Here is a 19,467-nt window from a genome sequence, read left to right as displayed (position 1 = left end):
CATGTGGTTGGGAAGCAATCTTCTTACCACACAGCCATGCCTGTATATATATGTATACATATATATACTGAACCACAAAAGAAACGTCGCACACATACTAAATAGAAGACCGTTTATTAACAGACTGCCAGAGCATTGATTAAGGAGTGCTAATTAAGAAACCGTTCTCTCCCAATGATAAAACATCATTTCCTGAAACATGTTTGACATCGTATGGTGTAACATGATGTCTGAGTGTCCTGGATCCAAATAAATGAACTCAATATCTCGTGTGACCACCATTAGCATTGATTACCACCAGGTATCTTCTGTACTTTAAATGCACCAAACGATTGATGAAGGTCGTGGGGATAGCAACCCACACTCGGTTAAAAATTACAGTGAGTTGTGCCGCAGTTGTTGGCTTTGGAAGGATGTCATTTAACCCTCTTTGGATTTCGTTCCACAGGTGCTCTATGGGGTTCCAGTCCGGACTTAGGGCAGGCTATGGCAGTGTCTGGAATTTGTGCTGTTGAAGGAAGTCTGTTGTCAATCTGGCAGTATGGGCATAGGCATTGACTTGTTGGAACATGTGATTCTGATGACAGGCCAAGTATGGCACAATGTTATGCCTCAACACTTGGTCAATATAGCAAGCAGTGGTTACTCCATTGCCTTGGCCGATGTTTTGGAAGACCATGGTCCAAGCTTCTGGTTGAGTGCAATCCCACCCCATACTATGATGCTCTGTCCTCCCCATGAGTCTCTCTCCACCACACAGCCATTGGTATGACGTTCACCCCTTTTTCTCCAAACCCTAGCTTTGCCATCTGCCACAGAAATGCAATATTGATTTTTGTCAGTGAAAACTACAGTCCTCCACTGCTGATACAGCCAGTTCTGACATTTTTGAGCCTACTGCAGACGTGCACGTTGATGATGATCTGTGAAGATGGTGCCCCTAGCTAGATGTTGACAAGACAAATTGAAATATCTCAGCCAGTGGTGAACTGTCTCTGCACATAAAGGTCTCTGATGAGTCCCTATGGTCTGCCTAGCTGATTCTTTTGCTCTCCAGAATTGGTCCTGCAAGTGCTGTCAGTGCAGGTGGCGATCTTGATGTGCCATTGTAACCCTCAGTTGGCCACTGCATGATCGTTTGTCCATGTTGTTTGTGTTATTGTATCATACCCTCAGCCACTCAGTTGTCTGAATATTGCAGTTCAAGTCATTAGCAATGACCCATGGATGTTGACCAGCATGAAGACATCCAATGGCTTGCTCCCTCTGATTTCGTGTCAGTCTTGGCATACTTGCTGCGTTCGGAAAATGAATGACAGGCTGGTAAATTTGGGTGCCTTTTATACCCAGTGAGACAACGTTTTGCATGTGCATCATACTTTTCATAAAGATGCATTCACAAGCATTACCATGCTCATGGAAAGTGAGCGAGTTTGAACCCCTCATGCAATCCTTGTGTTTTCAAAAGAGAGTGGTGTTGTGAGTCAGCGACTCTCCTGATGTCAAATTACCTAGAAATGCTATAAAATCCATATAATCTCAATATCGTGTGTGAAACAAGTAATCTTTTACAGTGTGACGTTTCTTTTGTAGTTCAGTATATACACACACACATATATATATTAATGGGTTAAGGCTACTGTTGGTTTCATGTTAAGGGAAGTCTCTCAACAGTTATCAGGCCTGTCACATGGGTTGTGGAGGCGAATACCTATGTTCCATGTGATAGACTTGATAATTGTTGAGGAACTTCCCCTAACATGAAACCAATGATAACCTTAACCTATAAATTAAGTATTTTTATCCGCCAATGCAGTGTTGAGCACTCATTCTCACTGTATGATATTAACGTGTGTGTGTGTGTGTGTATATATATATATATATGTAAAAAAATACAAACTGGGACAAGAACGCAAAACATTAAGAAGACGATACAAAAAACACGGACAGGACATTCGAAGCCTTCAATCTTCAGTCAAGAACCGGATCATCCTTGCAATTTCGGCTGATTAATCTCGAGATTGCTCCAATCTGGCCAGCCCCAAGGAAAATCTAAGCTAAGCGCATTAGATTCCTTGGAAGAAAGCTTCGAATTAATACAAAACAAAGACGGACGATGTTACACGAATATGAATACAAAAATATTTAAAAACAACAATAATAATAACAAAAACAGGCATCTTTCGACAGGACGAGTAAACTGTGTGTGTGTGTTGTGTGTGTGTGTGTATATATATATAATATATATATATATATATATATATATATATATATATATAGAGAGAGAGAGAGAGAGAGAGAGAGAGAGAGAGAGAGAGAGAGAAGAGAGAGAGAGAGAGAGAGAGACACATATGCATACATAGTCATGTTAGTTTCTTTCAATTTTTATGTATTGAATTCATTTACAGGCTTTGCTCAGCTTGGTGCTATAATAAAAAACATTTGTTGAAAGTGTCATGTTGTGGGCTGAACCCATAACCATATAGTTAGGAAACAGTCTTCTTAATCACAAATCCATGCTTGTAGCTAAGCTATGCCTCAAATTGTTTCAATAAATGGAAATATATAAAATTTTGCAAAGCCCATTCCATTCATGCTGGCTTTTTAAAATGGATGTAAAGCTGTTAAAAAGAAATGAATAGATTTTAAAATTTCTCTGAAAGCTTTTATTTTGTATTTTCAGCTGTAAACTTTATCTGTGATCACCCTGATATTAGAGCTATATCCTTTGTAGGATCAGATCAAGCTGTAAGTTACTATTTTAGAATATAAAGAGATCTGTATATATGACATGTAAAGATTTTTTTTATTTTACTGTTCAATTTGTTTATTTCAGTTAAAAATTATTCTTTGGATTTCTATGTGTATATATAACTATGTATGTGTGTGTGTGTGTGTGTATATATATGTGTGTGTGTGTGTGTGTGTGTGCATATATATGTGTGTGTGTGTGTGCATATAAATATGTGTGTGTGTGTATATATATATATATATATAAATATAAATGTGCGTGTATATATATAAATGTGTGTATGTATATATTTGTAAATGTATATATATATATAAATATGTGTGTGTGTGTGTGTGTATATATATATAATGTAAATGTGTGTGTGTGTATATATATAATAGTAGGGAATATAAAATTCCAAACATACAAGGAAAAATTCAATTTAGCAATACTAAATCAAATTTCACAATATATATGTATATAATTAAGAGAAATAACCTCTATTAAGTAAATCAATTGATAGTGAAAGATATTATCTATATTAAATCATACAGAAAAAATTTTAATATATTATAATAAATATCATTCTAAAAATCACTAAATTAAATAAACAATGTTTATACATATATATATATATACACACACACACACACACACACACACTGGAGGCATGTTATTCTGTTACTTATAGCAGTTTCCATAAGTAATTTTAAGCTACTTTCTCAACTCAATATTGCTGTTGAGCGACTACATTGGATTGTATTGAGTACTTGGAAATATCTAACAACATTAAATAAAATACATGCTAAAATGTAAGGAAATGCTGCAGTGACATGCAGAGAAATATATCATAGCTTGCATTTAGATAAATACACACAATAGCCCCCCCCCTTATGTCATGCTGGTGCTTATTCTATGTGTGTGGAAACTGTTTATGATTATTTGAAGATTGTAACCCTTTCTGAGTTAGAGTGTTTGATATAGAGGGTAACAGTGTGACTTTTTTTTAACTTGCTGATTGTAAATGTGAAGTATGTCAGAGAAGACTATTGGAGAGGATTATTCCAACATATTGAATTTTCTTTCTATTTTAATGTTCACCAATATGAGGTAAAAGAGGCTAAGTTCCTTATATCCATTAGGACAGGAGAGCACCACTAAAAACCATAACATACCAGAAACATGGTAGTCTGCTGAAGCCCATTTCTCCCCATGGAGGTTGAACTCAGTAGTGCAAGTGAACAAAACCTCGTAAAAACAGCTTTTAATTTTTCAGCAATCCTAGGGTAGTGAATATTGGCAGAATTGTTTGCAGTATTTATGTTCTGGGTTCATATCTACTAAAGTCAATATTTCCTTTAATCCTTTTGGGAACAGTGAAATAAAGTACTAAGTATGACAGCTTATTTGGCCTTGAAGCAATGTCAAAAATTTTGTTTCTAACATCATTAGAAATTAGTTTTACACTGTTTCTGATACAATACAAACTATTGGTGACAGGATATACTATAGACCACTTTCTAGTAGAAAGTCTTATTTAGTTTCACCCAGACCTGTGAGAAGTGAGTTTTACTTGGCAAGTGAAATAAAATCATGCATAGAGTTTGATATGTTTTGTATAATAAAATAGGTGTTGTTTTTTTTGTTTCTTCTTTAACAGGGTAATTACATCTATGACAGGGGAACCAAAAATGGCAAGAGAGTTCAATCAAATATGGTGAGTTAGTTTTTTGCCATCTTTTTTCTTTCAAAGTACTCTGTGTGTTAGTGACAACTAATAAAGCTTATTAAATGGAATCATACTGAGTATATAGGTATGATATATGATACATATTATTTTCTACTAAAAAATGTACTCAAAGACAAAAACAACAATATAGTACATTTAGTATTGCCTATATGACAAACATTCAAAATGGTCAATAAAACAGGATTCTAAACAAATTGAAATAATTTTGTGTGTGAATCATAGCTTTAAGAAATGAAAATTTTTTTCAATATTTACATCTACACTACATTTCAATTAGTTTGTTCACCAATCATCAGTCTTATTAATGGAGATGTGCATATAGCGGCTGAGTGGATAAGAATTTGTTTGCTCTGTTTTTGTTTATAACCTCTTAGTTTCTTTTCTTTTCAGGGAGCAAAGAATCATGGTGTCATCATGCCTGATGCAAACAAAGAAATGACATTAAACCAGGTAATAATAATAATCCTTTTTACTATAGGCACAAGGCAATTGCATATACCCCAGTGCTCAACTGGTACTTAATTCATTGATTTTGAAAGGATGAAAGACAAAGTTGACCCCGGCAAAATTTGAACTCTGAAGAAATTCTGCTAAACTTTTTGTCTAGCATGCTAATGATTCTGCCAGTTTGCTGCCTTAATAATAATAATGGTGATGATGATAGTTTCTAACAAATATAAGACCTGAAACTCAAGGAGAAGGGAATAATCAATTAAATCAACCCCCGTACTTGACTGGTATTTTATTTTATTGACCTGGAAAGATGAAAAGCTAAGTTGACTGTGGCCAAATTTGAACTCAGAACATAGAGTTGATTGAAATACTGTGTGACATTTTGCTCAATGTACTAAGGATTCTGCCATTCCATCGGCCCAACAATAATGATAATAATTGTACTAATTCAAGTACAAGGTCAGCAATTTTTGATGGTTGGGGGTTAGTTGATGCTATTGACACCAAAACTGGATTGGTACTTTAATGACTACAGAGGGACAAAAGTCCTTGTTGACCTCAGCAAGATTTGAACTCTCAACATAAAGAGCTAGAACAGATATCATATCACTTCATATTCCCATCTGCAAATGGTATTATCCCAATCTAAAAATAGTTTTACTCCAGTCTGCAAATGGGATTTTCTTAGATTTTCAAATATTATCCTAGATTGGCAAATGATGTTATTCTAATCTAAGACTGGCAGAATTCCTGCATTACAAGCAGCAGTATTTCCATACTAGTGGTAGCATTTGCATAGGCAGCATTATTGCTACACAACAATTGCATTACCATTGTTCAAATGGAATGATTCCCATATTATGCAAAATTCTCAAACAGTCACCTTCCTCCACTCCTGATTGTTTTCTTTCCTAATTCTTCTTGTAGCTTGTTGGCGCTGCATTTGGTGCAGCTGGTCAGCGATGCATGGCATTAACAACTGCAGTGTTTGTTGGAGAATCCAAGGAATGGATTTCAGAATTAGTAGAAAAGGCAAAAAAACTGAAAGTTAATGCAGGTAAATAAGTTCATATTTTTTCAGTTATAATTTGTTTTGTTTTGAATGTTTCTTTTATATCTGATTTTTAGTCTCCTTTTTAAAAACAAAATCATTTGTAATTTTAATTTGAGAACTATATTTGTTCATGAAAAATTAAAATTGTGTGTGATCTGGTGTAGAAATTGAACTTTCTGAATTTCAAAATTTAATGCTCTATGGCATAAAGATTGTGTTATCCACATTCCCCAAATTGTGTAACTGAATGTAGAGTTTACATGATCTTGGTCATTTCCAGATAGGAATTGAATTTCCTATTCAAGTCTTCATCATCATCATCGGTTAACGTCTACTTTCCATGCTGGCATGGATTGGGTGGTTTGACTGAGGGCTGGTGAGCCAGAAGGCTGCATCAAGCTCCAATCTGATCTGGCAGAGTTTCCAGAGCTGGATGCCCTTCTTAATGGCAACCATTCCGAGAGTGTATAGTAGAACTCCAGCAGCCTGGTTCCCTCCTTGCTGTGGGAACCAAAACCATAGCCTCCATGTATGCCATAGAAGCCCCCTGCATGTTGTCCAATATGCACATTGAAATCGCCAGCTACAAAGAGAAGGTTCCCGTCATTTGTCAACAAGGTATTCTTCAAGCGATATTTATTCTCTCTTATCTCAAACATGTTTTGAATCATCACATATTAGAATGTGTTAAAGTTTAACATTTGGTCAAGCTGTATCTAGTGTACTGAATTTCCTTATACCCAGAAGTTCCCATCACTGATATGACATTGTAGGAATATTTATTTATTTAATTTTTTTTTTTCTTTAGGTCATGAACCTGGTGCTGACCTTGGACCATTAATTTCTCCTGAATCAAAGAATCGTGTCTGTGATCTTATCGAATCTGGTGCCAAAGAGGGTGCTGATGTTCTGCTAGATGGCCGAAATATCACAGTCCCTGGGTATGAAAAGGGAAACTTTGTGGGGCCCTCTGTCATTCATAATGTTACGGTATGAATATTTCTAATGCTTTACAAACATCTAACAAAACAAAGAAGAATTCGTTTTTGTTTCTATCTTCCTGTTTTGTTATACAATAACTCTGCAAATAATATTTTGATAATTCTCAATTTTAATGTATTTTGACTGACATACAACAGCAACTGAGACTACATATTGGATTGTAATAATGGAATAAGCAAATGTGCTTCAAGAGGAAACAGCTGGGATTTATTTTAACTACTTTTATTTTATATATATATATAGATAGATAGATATATAGGGTGCAGTGAATATATTGTCATCTGAGTTATGCAAAAATGAAAATAATACTGACATTTCATTTTCATAATCATCATCATCATTTGACGTCTGTTTTCCATGCTGGCATGGGTTGGATGGTTTGATTGAGGTCAGGTTCCAGTCTGATCTGGCAATGTTTCTACTGCTGGATGCCCTTCCTAATGCCAACCACTCCAAGAGTGTAGTGGGTGCTTTTCACATGTCACCGGCACAGAAGTCAGTCAAGCGGGCCTGGCATCGATCATGTTCGGATAGTGTTTTTTATATGCCACCAGCACGGGCCAGTCAGAGGGTACTGGCATCGGCCACATTTGGTTGGTGCTTTTTATGTGCCACTGGCATTGGAGCCAGTCAGGGGGCACTGGCCATAGATACATTATTGGTTTTACTTGACTCAACAGGTCTTCCCAAGCATATATTGCACGATGCATCAGGGGTACTCTTAACTGGGATAGACATGTGTGACTGTGATCTCATTTCAGTTTAACAGATACATTTACCCAAATTACATAAAAATATCTTGAAATACTAAAAAGTAAATTTATACAATAAAATCGCCATTGGCTTCAACCACAGCCTCCAGACGACTTCAGAATCTTTTGAAACTCGTCTGGACAGTCTCCTTGTTTTAGTTGGTGAATGCTGCCATAATCCTTGCCTTCAGTTCATCTTTGGTGTTACAAGGAGTTTTGTTGGTCTCTTGCTCAACTGTGCCCTACACATAATCAAGAGGGTTGCAGTCTGAGAAGTTAGGTGGCCAGATTTTGGGGAAATTGTCTCACAGTCATGATTGTGTTCTCCGAAGGTTTGAAAGAAATGAAGCTGGTGTGCTTCGTTGGATGTGCAGTGTCAGTATGGTGCAGAGTCCTTTTGCCAGACATAGAGCTTTCCAGCAGCCACTCTCTTGATCAAGGGCAGCACTACCTCATCTAGGCATTTGATGTAGGCCTCTGTATTGAGTCTGAGGCCATTCTTTGAAGATGAATGGAGACATAATGTCGCCATCACTAGTGATCACTCCAGACACCATGATGTTGACTGGGTGTTTGATTTTTATCATTCTTGGTACATGTTTTGATTCTATGGCAAGCCAACTGTTTTTCTGTGTGCTCACCATCTTTTAGCATTGGAGCTTCTAGTATGAATGCCAAGCAATACGGCATATTGTTTCCAAATTTCTAGCAGAGTGAATTGTGTGATGGTGCTGTTTTTCTCACAAACAGTCCTCAACTGACCCTATATACTGTTTTTGACAAAAACAAACAATGCACGTGTGAAATTATATAAGATGTTAGCAATTTTCTTTATATATAGATACACACACACACATACATACACATATATGTATATGTATTTATCCTCATCATTATTGTCTTTGCAAAGATGATGATATACAAACAGTAATATGTCTTATGCCATTTGTTGATTCCATCTTGATATAGTTTATTAATTTTCTTTCTTTCTCTCTTTATTTCTCTTATTCCTAAAAGCCTGATATGAAATGCTACAAGGAGGAAATCTTTGGTCCAGTTTTATGTTCCTTAAGTGTTGATACCCTTGATGAAGCTATAGAATTCATTAACAATAATCCTTATGGCAACGGAACAGCTATATTCACCACTAATGGTGCTACGGCACGCAAATATGTAAATGAAATTGATGTTGGACAGGTGAGGTTGATCTATATCTTTTTTTAATTTTGGTAAATCTTTGATGTTTTTTTTTAATATTTTTATTTATGTTGTCAAGCAAATGTATTGACCTTGTTCCATTCATTGGATTGTGGCCATACTCTGGCACAGCCTCGAAGGGTTTTAGTTGAACGAATCAATTGCAGTATTTCTTTTTTTTTTCTATGCCTGGTACTTATGCTATCAATCTCTTATGCCAAACCACTATTTTACAGGGACATTAAACAAGCCAACACCAGTTGTCAGACCAAGGGGTGATGGGATAAACAAAAAGATTGACACAGATATATGCATAGATGTGTGTGTGAGAGAAACTTGGAAGTGCCACTGCAAATGGCTGCTCAATGTAGAGAACTCATGGAAGAAGGAGGGTGTGCCTAATGAGGATCCAACGGAGGGACCAGCTATCCACATAGACTGTAGGTTGGTAGATAAAGCTATGAAGATGGGGGGGGGGAACCTCGGCCATCAGGAATCACCGTCGAGATGCTTAAAATATCTGGTGATGTGGGTTATGGTCTGGTCACTTGTACAGTCAATCAGGTTGTACATGAGGGAGTCCTCCCCAATGACTTGTGTAGCAGCACCATAGTCAACTGCAACAAAAGTAAAGGTGATGCCTGAAACAGAAATAATTACAGAGGTATCAAATTGTTGAATCAGGTAATGATAGTTACAGAGAGGATCATAATCCAACTAATTAGAGTTAGTCTAGATGAGATGCAGTTTGGTTTTGTGCCGGAGAGAAGCACCACTGATGCTATATTCCTCGTAAGGCAGCTGCAAGAGAATTACCTAGCCAAAAACAAATCTCTAATTGGCTTTTGTTGACATGAAGGAAGCCTTTGACAGGGTCCTCCACTCATCTCGTGGTCAATGCAGAAACTAGGGATAGATGAGTGGTTGGTGAGAGCTGTACAAGCCATGTACAGGTATGTTGTCAGTAAGGTGAGGGTTGGCAACAAGTATAGTGAAGAATTCCTGGTAGGGGTCCACCAAGGATAAGTCCTGAGCCCCATCTTGTTCATCATAGTTGTCCAGCCAATAAAAGAGGAATTTAAGTTTGGCTGCCCCTGGGAGCTCTTCTATGCTGATGGCCTTGCCTTGTTCTTATAGTTGAATCACTACCAGAACTAGAGAAGAAATTTCAGGTATGGAAGCAAAGTCTTGAATTGAAGGGCCTTTGAGTTCATCATTATCGTTTAACATCTGTTTTCCATGCTGTCATGAGTTAATTTAGCAAAATCCAAAATCTTAGTAAGAAAGCAGACAAATCACAAAATCCCTTCAGGTAGATGGCCCTACTTGATATGTAGAAAAGGCATGGTAGAAACTCCATAAGATGTACCTGGTGCAGCATTATTGGAGGAAGGTTTACAGAGAAAATAGTCTTTTTACATGGCAGATGTACAGGTACAATAAACACTAGAAATGTGCAGAAAATAGACTCCATCAAATGTCAGTAGGGATACCTGATAGCTTCCATTATCTAGGTGACTAGGTCAGCTGTAGAGATAGATGCTCCAAGAGCATAGCTGCTAGAATAAAAATAGGCTGTGCAAAGTTCAGAGAGCTTCTACCTTTGTTGGTAACAAAGGGTCTCTTCTGCAGAGTGAAAGGCAGGTTGAATGATGCATGTGTGCAAACAGCCATGCTACACAGCAGTGAAACATGGGCTATGACTGCAGAGGACATGCAAAGGTTTGAAAGAAATGAAGCTGGTGTGCTTCACTGGATTTGCAGTGTCAGTGTGCATGTATGACAGTGTGAGCATCTTGAGAGAAAAATTGTGCATAAAAGGTATCATATGTTGTGCAAGAGACGACTGTACCGGTATGATCATGTGATGCATATGGATGAGGATGGCTGTGTGAAGAAGTGCTGATCTTTGTGGAAGGGGTAGACCCAGGAAGACCTGAGATGAGGTGGTGATGCATGATCTTCAAATGCTGGGCCTCATGGAGGTAATGACAAATGACCGAGACCTTTTGGCAATTAGCAATGCTTGAGAAGACTCAAATGAAATTGTAGTTGACATGAAGAAGCACCCGTGCCGGTGACCTGAGAAAGCACCCATGCCAGCAACAAGTTAAAGGCACCCACTACACTCTTGGAGTGGTTAGTGTTAGGAAGGGCATCCAGCTGTAGAAACCAAACCAAAATCACTGGTACCCAGTACTGCTCCCCAGCTTACCAGTTCCAGTTATACTATCTAACCCATGCTAGCATGGAAAGTGGACGCTAAATGATTATATATATATATATATATATATATATATATATATATATATATGATGGGCTTTTCTCAGTTTTTGTCAACCAATCCACTCACAAGATTTGTGCTAGCCTTGGGCTATAGCAGAAGACACTTGCCCAAGGTATTAGTGGGACTGAACCCCAAACACATGACTGGGAAGCAAGCTTCCTAACCACACAATCATGCCTCATCATCATTGTTTAATGTCCTCTTTCCATGCTGGCATGGATTGGACAGTTTGACAGGAGTTGGCCAGGCAGGAACCTGCACCATGCTTCTGTGTCTGTTTTGGTATGGTTTTTACAGCTGGATGCCCTTCCTAACATCAACCACTCTGCAGAGTGGGCTGAGTGCTTTTTATGTGATACTTGCACAAGCAGTCAGTTTTGGCATGGTTTTTACAGCTGGATGCCCTTCCAGATGTCAACCACGTCACAATGTGGACTCGGTGCATTTTTAATTAGCACCTGCACTTGCAGGGTCACCAATTAACTTTGCAAGACAAGGAATCTTTGAGAGGGGAAGGGGCATAGGAGGAGGTCGGATTGACATATCATATATATATAAAAATTTTTATCTTTTTCAGGTTGGTGTCAATGTTCCTATACCTGTTCCTTTACCAATGTTTTCCTTTACGGGATCACGAGGCTCATTCAAGGGTGACACCCATTTCTATGGACGACAGGTAAGCAGATTTTTGATGGAGGCTTAATGGAGCATTATTTGTCCCCCCCCCCATTACCATTATTTTCATTGAATTGTAGAGAGGTGGACAAAAGTCCTTGTGCTATTTAGTTACTACATTTTCTGGCATACAAATCAAATTCTTCAGACCAAAATTTACAGCCAAAGAAGGTAGGTCATGTTATACACCAAGATGTGTTTGAAGGACCAAAAATTCCATGTGAAATGCAGGAGCTAAGGTTGACTTTGCCTTTCATCCTTCCAGGGGTCAATGAAATAATTGATTAGTACTGAAGGTGACACTTGTTTACAACTATCACATGATGTCAAGGCAAGGAGAAAGTAACACATACACACACACAAGCCTAAAAGCACCTTGTGCACGCTGCTTTTTAGTTGGCATTAGGAACAGTATCCAATTATAGAAAGCATGCCAACAGATATTAGAATTTGGTGCAGCCCTCTAGCTTGTCTATTCATGTTGAACTGTTCAACCTATGCCAGCATAGAAAAAGGGTCATTAATGATGATGATAATATTTATCATCATACTCACACACACACACACAATGGGTGTCTGTCTACTGAATCCATTACACAAAACTTTGTTTGGTCCAAGGTAACAAAATAAAAGACACTTACCTAAGATGCCATACAGTGGGACTGAACCCTGAACCATGTGAGTGGAAAGTAAACTTCTTACCACACAGCCATTCCAGTACCTATGCAAGCTACACCTAAAGTATAATATATTCATAAAATGAAATCTTTGGGTGATTTTAATGAACAAGTATTCCAGTTGTTTAATTAACTCTGCTACTTATCCATTATATTTTGGTGTAAATGGCTGTGTATTCCACAGACACTTGTACTCCTAACTTAATCCCTGGGCAGAATCATCCTGAGAGTGTGAGAGATAATAGTTATCTCTGAATTACAGTTTCTGTCTGTTTAATTCCCTTTGTAATACTTGGGTTCGAAAAGCTATGGTGGAAATAACTTGTCCAAAATGTTGCACTGAGACAGAACCCAGAATCTTATTACAAATGGAAATTCTTTACCACATGGCTTTGAACTTTCTCGTTCGCTCTCTCCCTCCCCTCTCTCTGTCTCCCTCATTCCCCTCTCTCTGTCTCCCTCATTCCCTTCTCTCTGTCTCCCTCCTCCTTCTTCCCTCGCTCTCCCTCCCCCTCTCTTTGTCTCTCTCCCCTCTCCCCCTCTTCTCCCCTCTTTCTCCCTCCTTCCCTCTCCATCTCCACCTCTATCCCTCTCCATCTCCACCTCTATCCCTCTCTCTTCCTCCCTCCTTGTCTCTTCCCCTCTGTCTCCCCTACCCCTCTATGTATCTCTCACCCTTTCTCTCTCCCTCCCTCTCCCTCTCCCTCCCCCATCTCTATTACATGAACACTCATATATATTAATTATCTTTGTCTTTCTCTTTTTATTACAGGGCATGCAATTCTATACACAAGTGAAAACCATTACACAAATGTGGCGGGAAGATGATGCCACTGGAGGAAAAGCCACTGTTGCAATGCCTGTTATGAGATAGATGTGACATTATACCTTGTCTTGCAGAAATTTTATTTTTTTTGACGGGGTGGGGAAGAAATTTCAAGACTGCACCCATTATTAGTTTATAATTACTATTATTATTATTAAGGTGATATGCTGGCAAAATCGTTACTGTGCTTAGCAGCATTTTGTCTATCTTTACGTTCTGAGTTCAAATGCTGCTCTGGTCGACTTTGCCTTTCATCCTTACTGGGGTCAAAGTAATTGCTTAAATATACCCTCCCACTTAAAATTGGTGGCTTTGAGCCAAAATTTGAAAGCATTATTATTATTTTTATTATTATAAAGGGTGATGGATAGAATACCTTGCAGTATCTGATCATGTCTCTTTACAGTTTGAGTTCATATACAGCCATGGTTGACTTTACCTTCTTTCCTTCTATTGGTGGGTGGGGGTACTGATAAGATATACATACTGGGATTGAGGTGACTGTTTATTTTCTCTTCAAAATTTGTAAATTTGTGCCCCAAGTCAGGAGGTATTATTATTATTAGAAGACTCATTAGAGCATGAAAAACAAAAGGAAATACCTTGCCATATCTAGCTATGGTCATTTATGTTCCAAGTTCAAATTACACTTGTGTTAGCTTTACTTTCCATCCTTCTGGGGATGGAAAGTGAAGTTCTCATCAAGTAACTAATTATATCTCTCCTGTAAATTTAAGATCCTGCATTTATATTAGAAATTATTATTTATTGTAAATGAAAAGAAATATCAACTTCCTATCTCACCATGACCCTCAATCTGTGCAAACTTGTTACTCTTTCCACAAATAGATTTGATAACTCATTCCTTTTATTTTTGTCTTTTAATTTTATTGTTCACTTTATGGCAGCCAAAATAAAATATGAAAAAATACTCTCCCTGAAATGGTTAAAATCATTGATAAAAATTGGTAAAAATAAAGACACTGTTTGATATATTACTGTGTAAGTCTTTCTTTTTTTTCCTTTCTTTATATCTTGTTTCTAAGTGTTCTGTTGTTTTCGGCCTTTTGCTGCTTTCACATTAACACAGGAATATTTATAAAAGAATGATGTTCAGTCTAAAACAGCATAGTACAGACGTGGCTGTGTGGTTAGAGGTTTGCTTTCCAAACATATGGTTTTGGGTTCAGTCTCACTGTGATGGGCTGACTAAAGCCTTGTGAGTGGATTTTGTAAACAGAAATTAAAAAGAAGCCCGTTTGTGAATGTGTTTGTGTCCCCCTCTCCCTCCATCACTAGATAACCAATGTTACATTAAGTCCCTCTGACTTAGCAGTTCAGCTTTAGAGATGGTTAGAATAAGTACCAGGCTTTAAAAAAAATATAAGTACTGAGGTTGATTCATTCAATCAAAACTCCTCCGGGGTGGTGCCTCAGCATGGCTGCAGTCCAATGACTGAAACAAGTAAAAGGTTGCAGACATTTTGTCACTGTTTATCCAAAAGTTATTAGAATGTTATGTATGGTACACTCTACATTTTGGAGCTTAATAACAAAAGTATTATCAAATAGCTTATCTGCCTTTCACATGTTGGCATATGGAAGACTTGGTAATATCCTGATGTAGTACAGAGAATAGCAAAAGACTAAAAGTAGTTTTATTAAATAAATTCAAAAAGAGATAACTAAAATATTTATGAAGATTTAATTAAAAAAATAAATTGTTTACAGAAACTGAATATTGGAGGCAAAATGAATGAGAAAAGAAGAAAAAGAAAATCAAGAGCCACATGGATAAATAAAAAAAAAAAAGGGTAAAGATCTTTTTCAAGTCATAAAGACTCATAGAGCCTGTTTCCATGGCATATATATTTCTTATTTGGACAGGATGCTGGTCCTTGTTAGCTGAAATGAAGTATTTTACTCAAAAACACAACACATCGCTTGGTCCAGGAATTGAAACCACAATCTTATCATGAGTTATCTGGAATGACACACACTGGTGTCTCAGGGACAAAAAAAAAAATAAAATAAAATAAAGGGCACATTAGGTAATCCTGGCTGCACTATGTTTGAATATAAGACTGGATAATTATGGCTAAAATACCTTTTGATCAGCACTGATATTGAGGCTAAACAGCAGTAGTAACAGTTAATCAATACTAGTGGCTATCATAATTGTCAGTTAAACAGTGCAGACACAAAAGTAAGATATTGATAGATTTAGGTTCCAGCTGTAGAAAGATTTAGAAATGAGTCAGCAAACTAGACATTAAATTCTTTTATTCTTCTACTGATTTCAGTCATTACACAGCCTGTTGTAGTGTCAACATGACACAATCACACACGTATGTGTGTAACTCTCTCTCTCATCTATCTATATATATATATATATTATATATATATATATATACACACACACACACACACACACACATGTATGTGTATGCACACATAGGTGTGGCTGTGAGGTTAAGAAATTTGCTTCCCAATCATATGGTTTCATGTTCAGTCCTGCTGTGTGGGACCTTGAGCAAGTGCTTCCTAAAATAGTTCTGGACTGCTCAAGGCCCAGTGAAAAACTGTCTGGCCATGGCAAAATACTAACAAATCTGCTTACAAGGCTTTGGTTGGCTTGGGGCTACAGTAGGAGACACTCAGGGTGCCATGCACTGGGACTGAACCCAAGATCATATGTTTGGGATACAAGTTTCTTAACCACTCAGCCACACCTGTGCTTGAGCAATATTATAAGCATCTTACATGAGCTTAATACTTAATTGTTGTGAAGTGAAGCTATAATTCTCTGAAGTGACTCTAGTACTAACTCTAGTATAGATTAGACACAGAAGGGTACATGGAGGGGCATATAACCTGTGCAATTTCCATCCCACCTGACTCGTGACTAATGTAGTTTCAATATCTGGAAAGTATGGTTCTGGGTGTGCTAGATACATGCCACTGTTGAATAATAATAATGAAATTATTGTATACAGTGCTAAAAATCTGTAAGGAATAAAAAAAACTCAGTTGAAAGGATTCCAAAATGTGTGCCTGGTACTTATTTTATTGGCCCACAAGTGATGGAAAAGATGAAAAGTGAAAATTAATGTTACCCCTGTAGAAAATCACCAATTGAGTATGGGTACATTTATTGCATCAGGTAATTTAGTGTGAGAGCATTATTTATGTCTGCTAATTTGTAGTGTGAAAATCGGTAAAAGGAAAAAATATCAGAAGATAACTTTTATAATGAAAATATGTTTTATATAACAAGAGCTGACAAGTAGTAAGATGTGTAACAAGGTGTGTGTGTGTGAGTCAGGGTAAAGCTGTTATCACTTACATTTAAAATATGGAATTTGTATAAAGCAAGAGCTGATATAATTCAGAGTTAGCTGTGCTAAGTTGATGTAAAAAACAAAGAGCTGTTCCACTTTGAAAGAGAGATTTGGGATAATTCAGAGCTAGCGAACGCAAAGTTGGTGTGCAAGACAAAGTGGCTGTTCCATGTCGAAAGACAGCTGTTACTCTTCTGCTGTCTACCTATTATCTAAATTAAAACTCCCACTTCTTTTCATGGGTAGAGAACTGTCTCTAGTATTCATATGTGCCCAGCCCCGATTGGCTGGAGTATGTGGTTGCACAACTCTGCTATGATGCAACAACAAAAATAGTTTTCCTGACTCACTACACCCTTTATCTGAAATAAGAATATTATTAGACAAAACTGAAAACTGTAAGTCAATTACTATTTAATTCTACCATTTTTACTATAGAATCCGAGTTTCTTACCATTGAATATTTATTGCTTCTGCCCTTGCACAGGGATCTGTTCTTGGCCCCCTTTTATTTGTTGCATATGTTAATGACATAGATGCCAACTTAAAGAATGCCACAGTGCTGTACCTCAAAATAAAGCTGTACCTCAAAATAAAGAGGTCAAATCCTGTACACTATAGATCTCTATTGCAAGCAGACCTGGACACAATGCAGCAGTGGATCATGGACTGGCAACTCAAGCTGGCTGTGGACAAATGTACCACCATGCATTTTGGGAGGGGAAACCCAGCGTCCACCTACTCCCTCCACAACACTAGTCTCAAAAAGTCTTCATGTGAACGTGACCTGGGTGTTATTGTCGACAGAGTTGGACAAAACACATCGCTAAAATTGTCAAGAAGGCTGAGGGTGTCTTGGCATCACTCACCAAATCCTTTGTGAGCCGCTCTCCGGCTATTTATCTGCGGCTTTATATAGCTATGGTAATACCTCACCTGGAATTTGCATCACCGGTCTGGAACCCCTATCTTGCCCAGGATATCAATCGTCTGGAAGCTGTTCAGCGACGGGCAACCAAAAGAATACCCTCCGTCAGGCATTTGCCATATCCTGAATGCCTTACTTCCCTGGGCATGGACACATTGAAACTCCGACGTCTGGCAGCTGACTTGGCAGACACCCATAAAATTATCAACCATCGTACAAACAATAACTCTGAGCACCTTTTCAAACTCCACCCATCTAACACCCATGGACATATTTACAAAATCAGAAAACAGCACAGCTCCCATGACTTCAGGAAACATTTTTTCACACTGAGAGTTGCTGAAGCATGGAACAAACTGCTGGCATCAGTTGTTAGTTGTCGGAGCACTGCATCCTTCAAAACTTCCATGCTTTCTGAGATTCGCCAACACTACACCTGATTTTCTCCCCTCCATACACACACAAGCATGTATCTGACTCATACATTGTTCGCTTTCCAGACATTTTTACATTACTGCATGTACTTTATATGCACTTTCTGACAAGTTGTGGTGCACCTGAGCACTGTATACAATAATTTCATTATTATTATTATTATTATTATTATTATTATTATATTTCACTTTTGACTGTCTTGTTCTTTTTTCATAAAGTAATTATGAAATGTGCCCTTCCACTTTTAATAGATTTGGGTGTGAATGGGAAAAAATTGGCCTGCTATTTCTAGCAGGTTGAGTGACCACATACTGTACCCTTGTTGGTTCATTTGTGAAGGAGGTATTGCCTGCTCAGTCTTTTACCTTTCATCTTCTACTTGTTTTAGTCATTAGACTATGGCTATGCTAGAGGCATTGCCTTGGACAGTTTAGTGAAACAAATCAACCCTGGTAATTTTGTTTTAAAGTCTGGTATAATTTCTATTGGACTCTTTTTGCCAAACTGCTAAGTTATGGGAATGTAAACAAACCAATATCAGTTGTCAATTGGTGGGAGGAACAAATACAGACAACACACATGCATACACATTTATATATATCATCATCATCGTTTAATGTCCATTTTCCATGCTTGCATGGGTTGGACGGTTCGACCGGGGTCTGGGAAGCCAGGAGGCTATGCTAGGCTCCAGTCCAATCTGGCAGTGTTTCTACAGCTGGATGCCCTTCCTAATGCCAACCACTCTGTGAGTGTTGTGGGTGCTTTTTACGTTCCACCGGCACAGGGTCCAGAGGAGACTGGTAAACGGCCATGATCAGTTGGTGCTTTTTACGTGTCATTGGATGTGTAATGTCAGTACTCATGGATGTGTAATGTCAGTACTCATACTCGACAGAGCGTAAGTACCTTGAGAGAAAAGCTGGACCTAAGAAGCATCAGTTGTGGTGTGCAAGAGAGATGTTTGCGCTGGTATGGGCATGTGGCGAGAATGGATGAAGATAGTTGTGTGAAAAAGTGCCACACCCTAGCGGTTGAGGGAACCTGTGGAAGAGGCAGACCCAGGAAAACCTGGGACGAGGTGGTGAAGCACGACCTTCGAACTTTAGGTCTCACTGAGGAAATGACTAGAGACCAAGACCTCTGGAAGTGTGCTGTGCGCGAGAAGACCCGGCAGGACAACTGAGACCATAACCCGTGGCCTTCTACATGGGATGGAGCCAGCCTACGTATGCATACCTTCCCTTCTTGGGACACAAAACTCTACTTGTGAAGACCTGTTGAGGCAAGTGAGGATCAGAATCAAAATCGATCAATGGAAATTGCAGCTGAGTTACCAGTGCCGGTGGCACGTAAGAG

At 38.1% G+C, this 19,467-nt stretch overlaps 1 protein-coding gene across 1 annotated transcript in view; it reads left to right on the top strand.

The window, feature by feature from the left end:
* The window catches only part of LOC115217127 (probable methylmalonate-semialdehyde dehydrogenase [acylating], mitochondrial), a 31,464-nt gene extending 17,672 nt beyond the window's left edge, over positions 1–13,792 (top strand). Inside the window, exons 8-15 of the mRNA XM_029786730.2 lie at positions 2,684–2,748; positions 4,392–4,448; positions 4,872–4,931; positions 5,862–5,991; positions 6,797–6,978; positions 8,760–8,939; positions 11,804–11,902; positions 13,351–13,792. Coding sequence (XP_029642590.1) covers positions 2,684–2,748; positions 4,392–4,448; positions 4,872–4,931; positions 5,862–5,991; positions 6,797–6,978; positions 8,760–8,939; positions 11,804–11,902; positions 13,351–13,452 — 875 coding nt within the window. The 3' untranslated portion in view covers positions 13,453–13,792. The remainder of the gene's footprint in view (positions 1–2,683; positions 2,749–4,391; positions 4,449–4,871; positions 4,932–5,861; positions 5,992–6,796; positions 6,979–8,759; positions 8,940–11,803; positions 11,903–13,350) is intronic.
* The last annotated feature ends 5,675 nt before the right edge of the window (positions 13,793–19,467 follow it).

Source organism: Octopus sinensis, linkage group LG11 (assembly GCF_006345805.1).
Source record: "Octopus sinensis linkage group LG11, ASM634580v1, whole genome shotgun sequence".
NCBI lineage: Eukaryota > Metazoa > Mollusca > Cephalopoda > Octopoda > Octopodidae > Octopus > Octopus sinensis.
The sequence above is the reverse complement of the archived record's forward strand: the minus strand, read 5'-3'. Positions and strand labels throughout refer to the sequence as shown.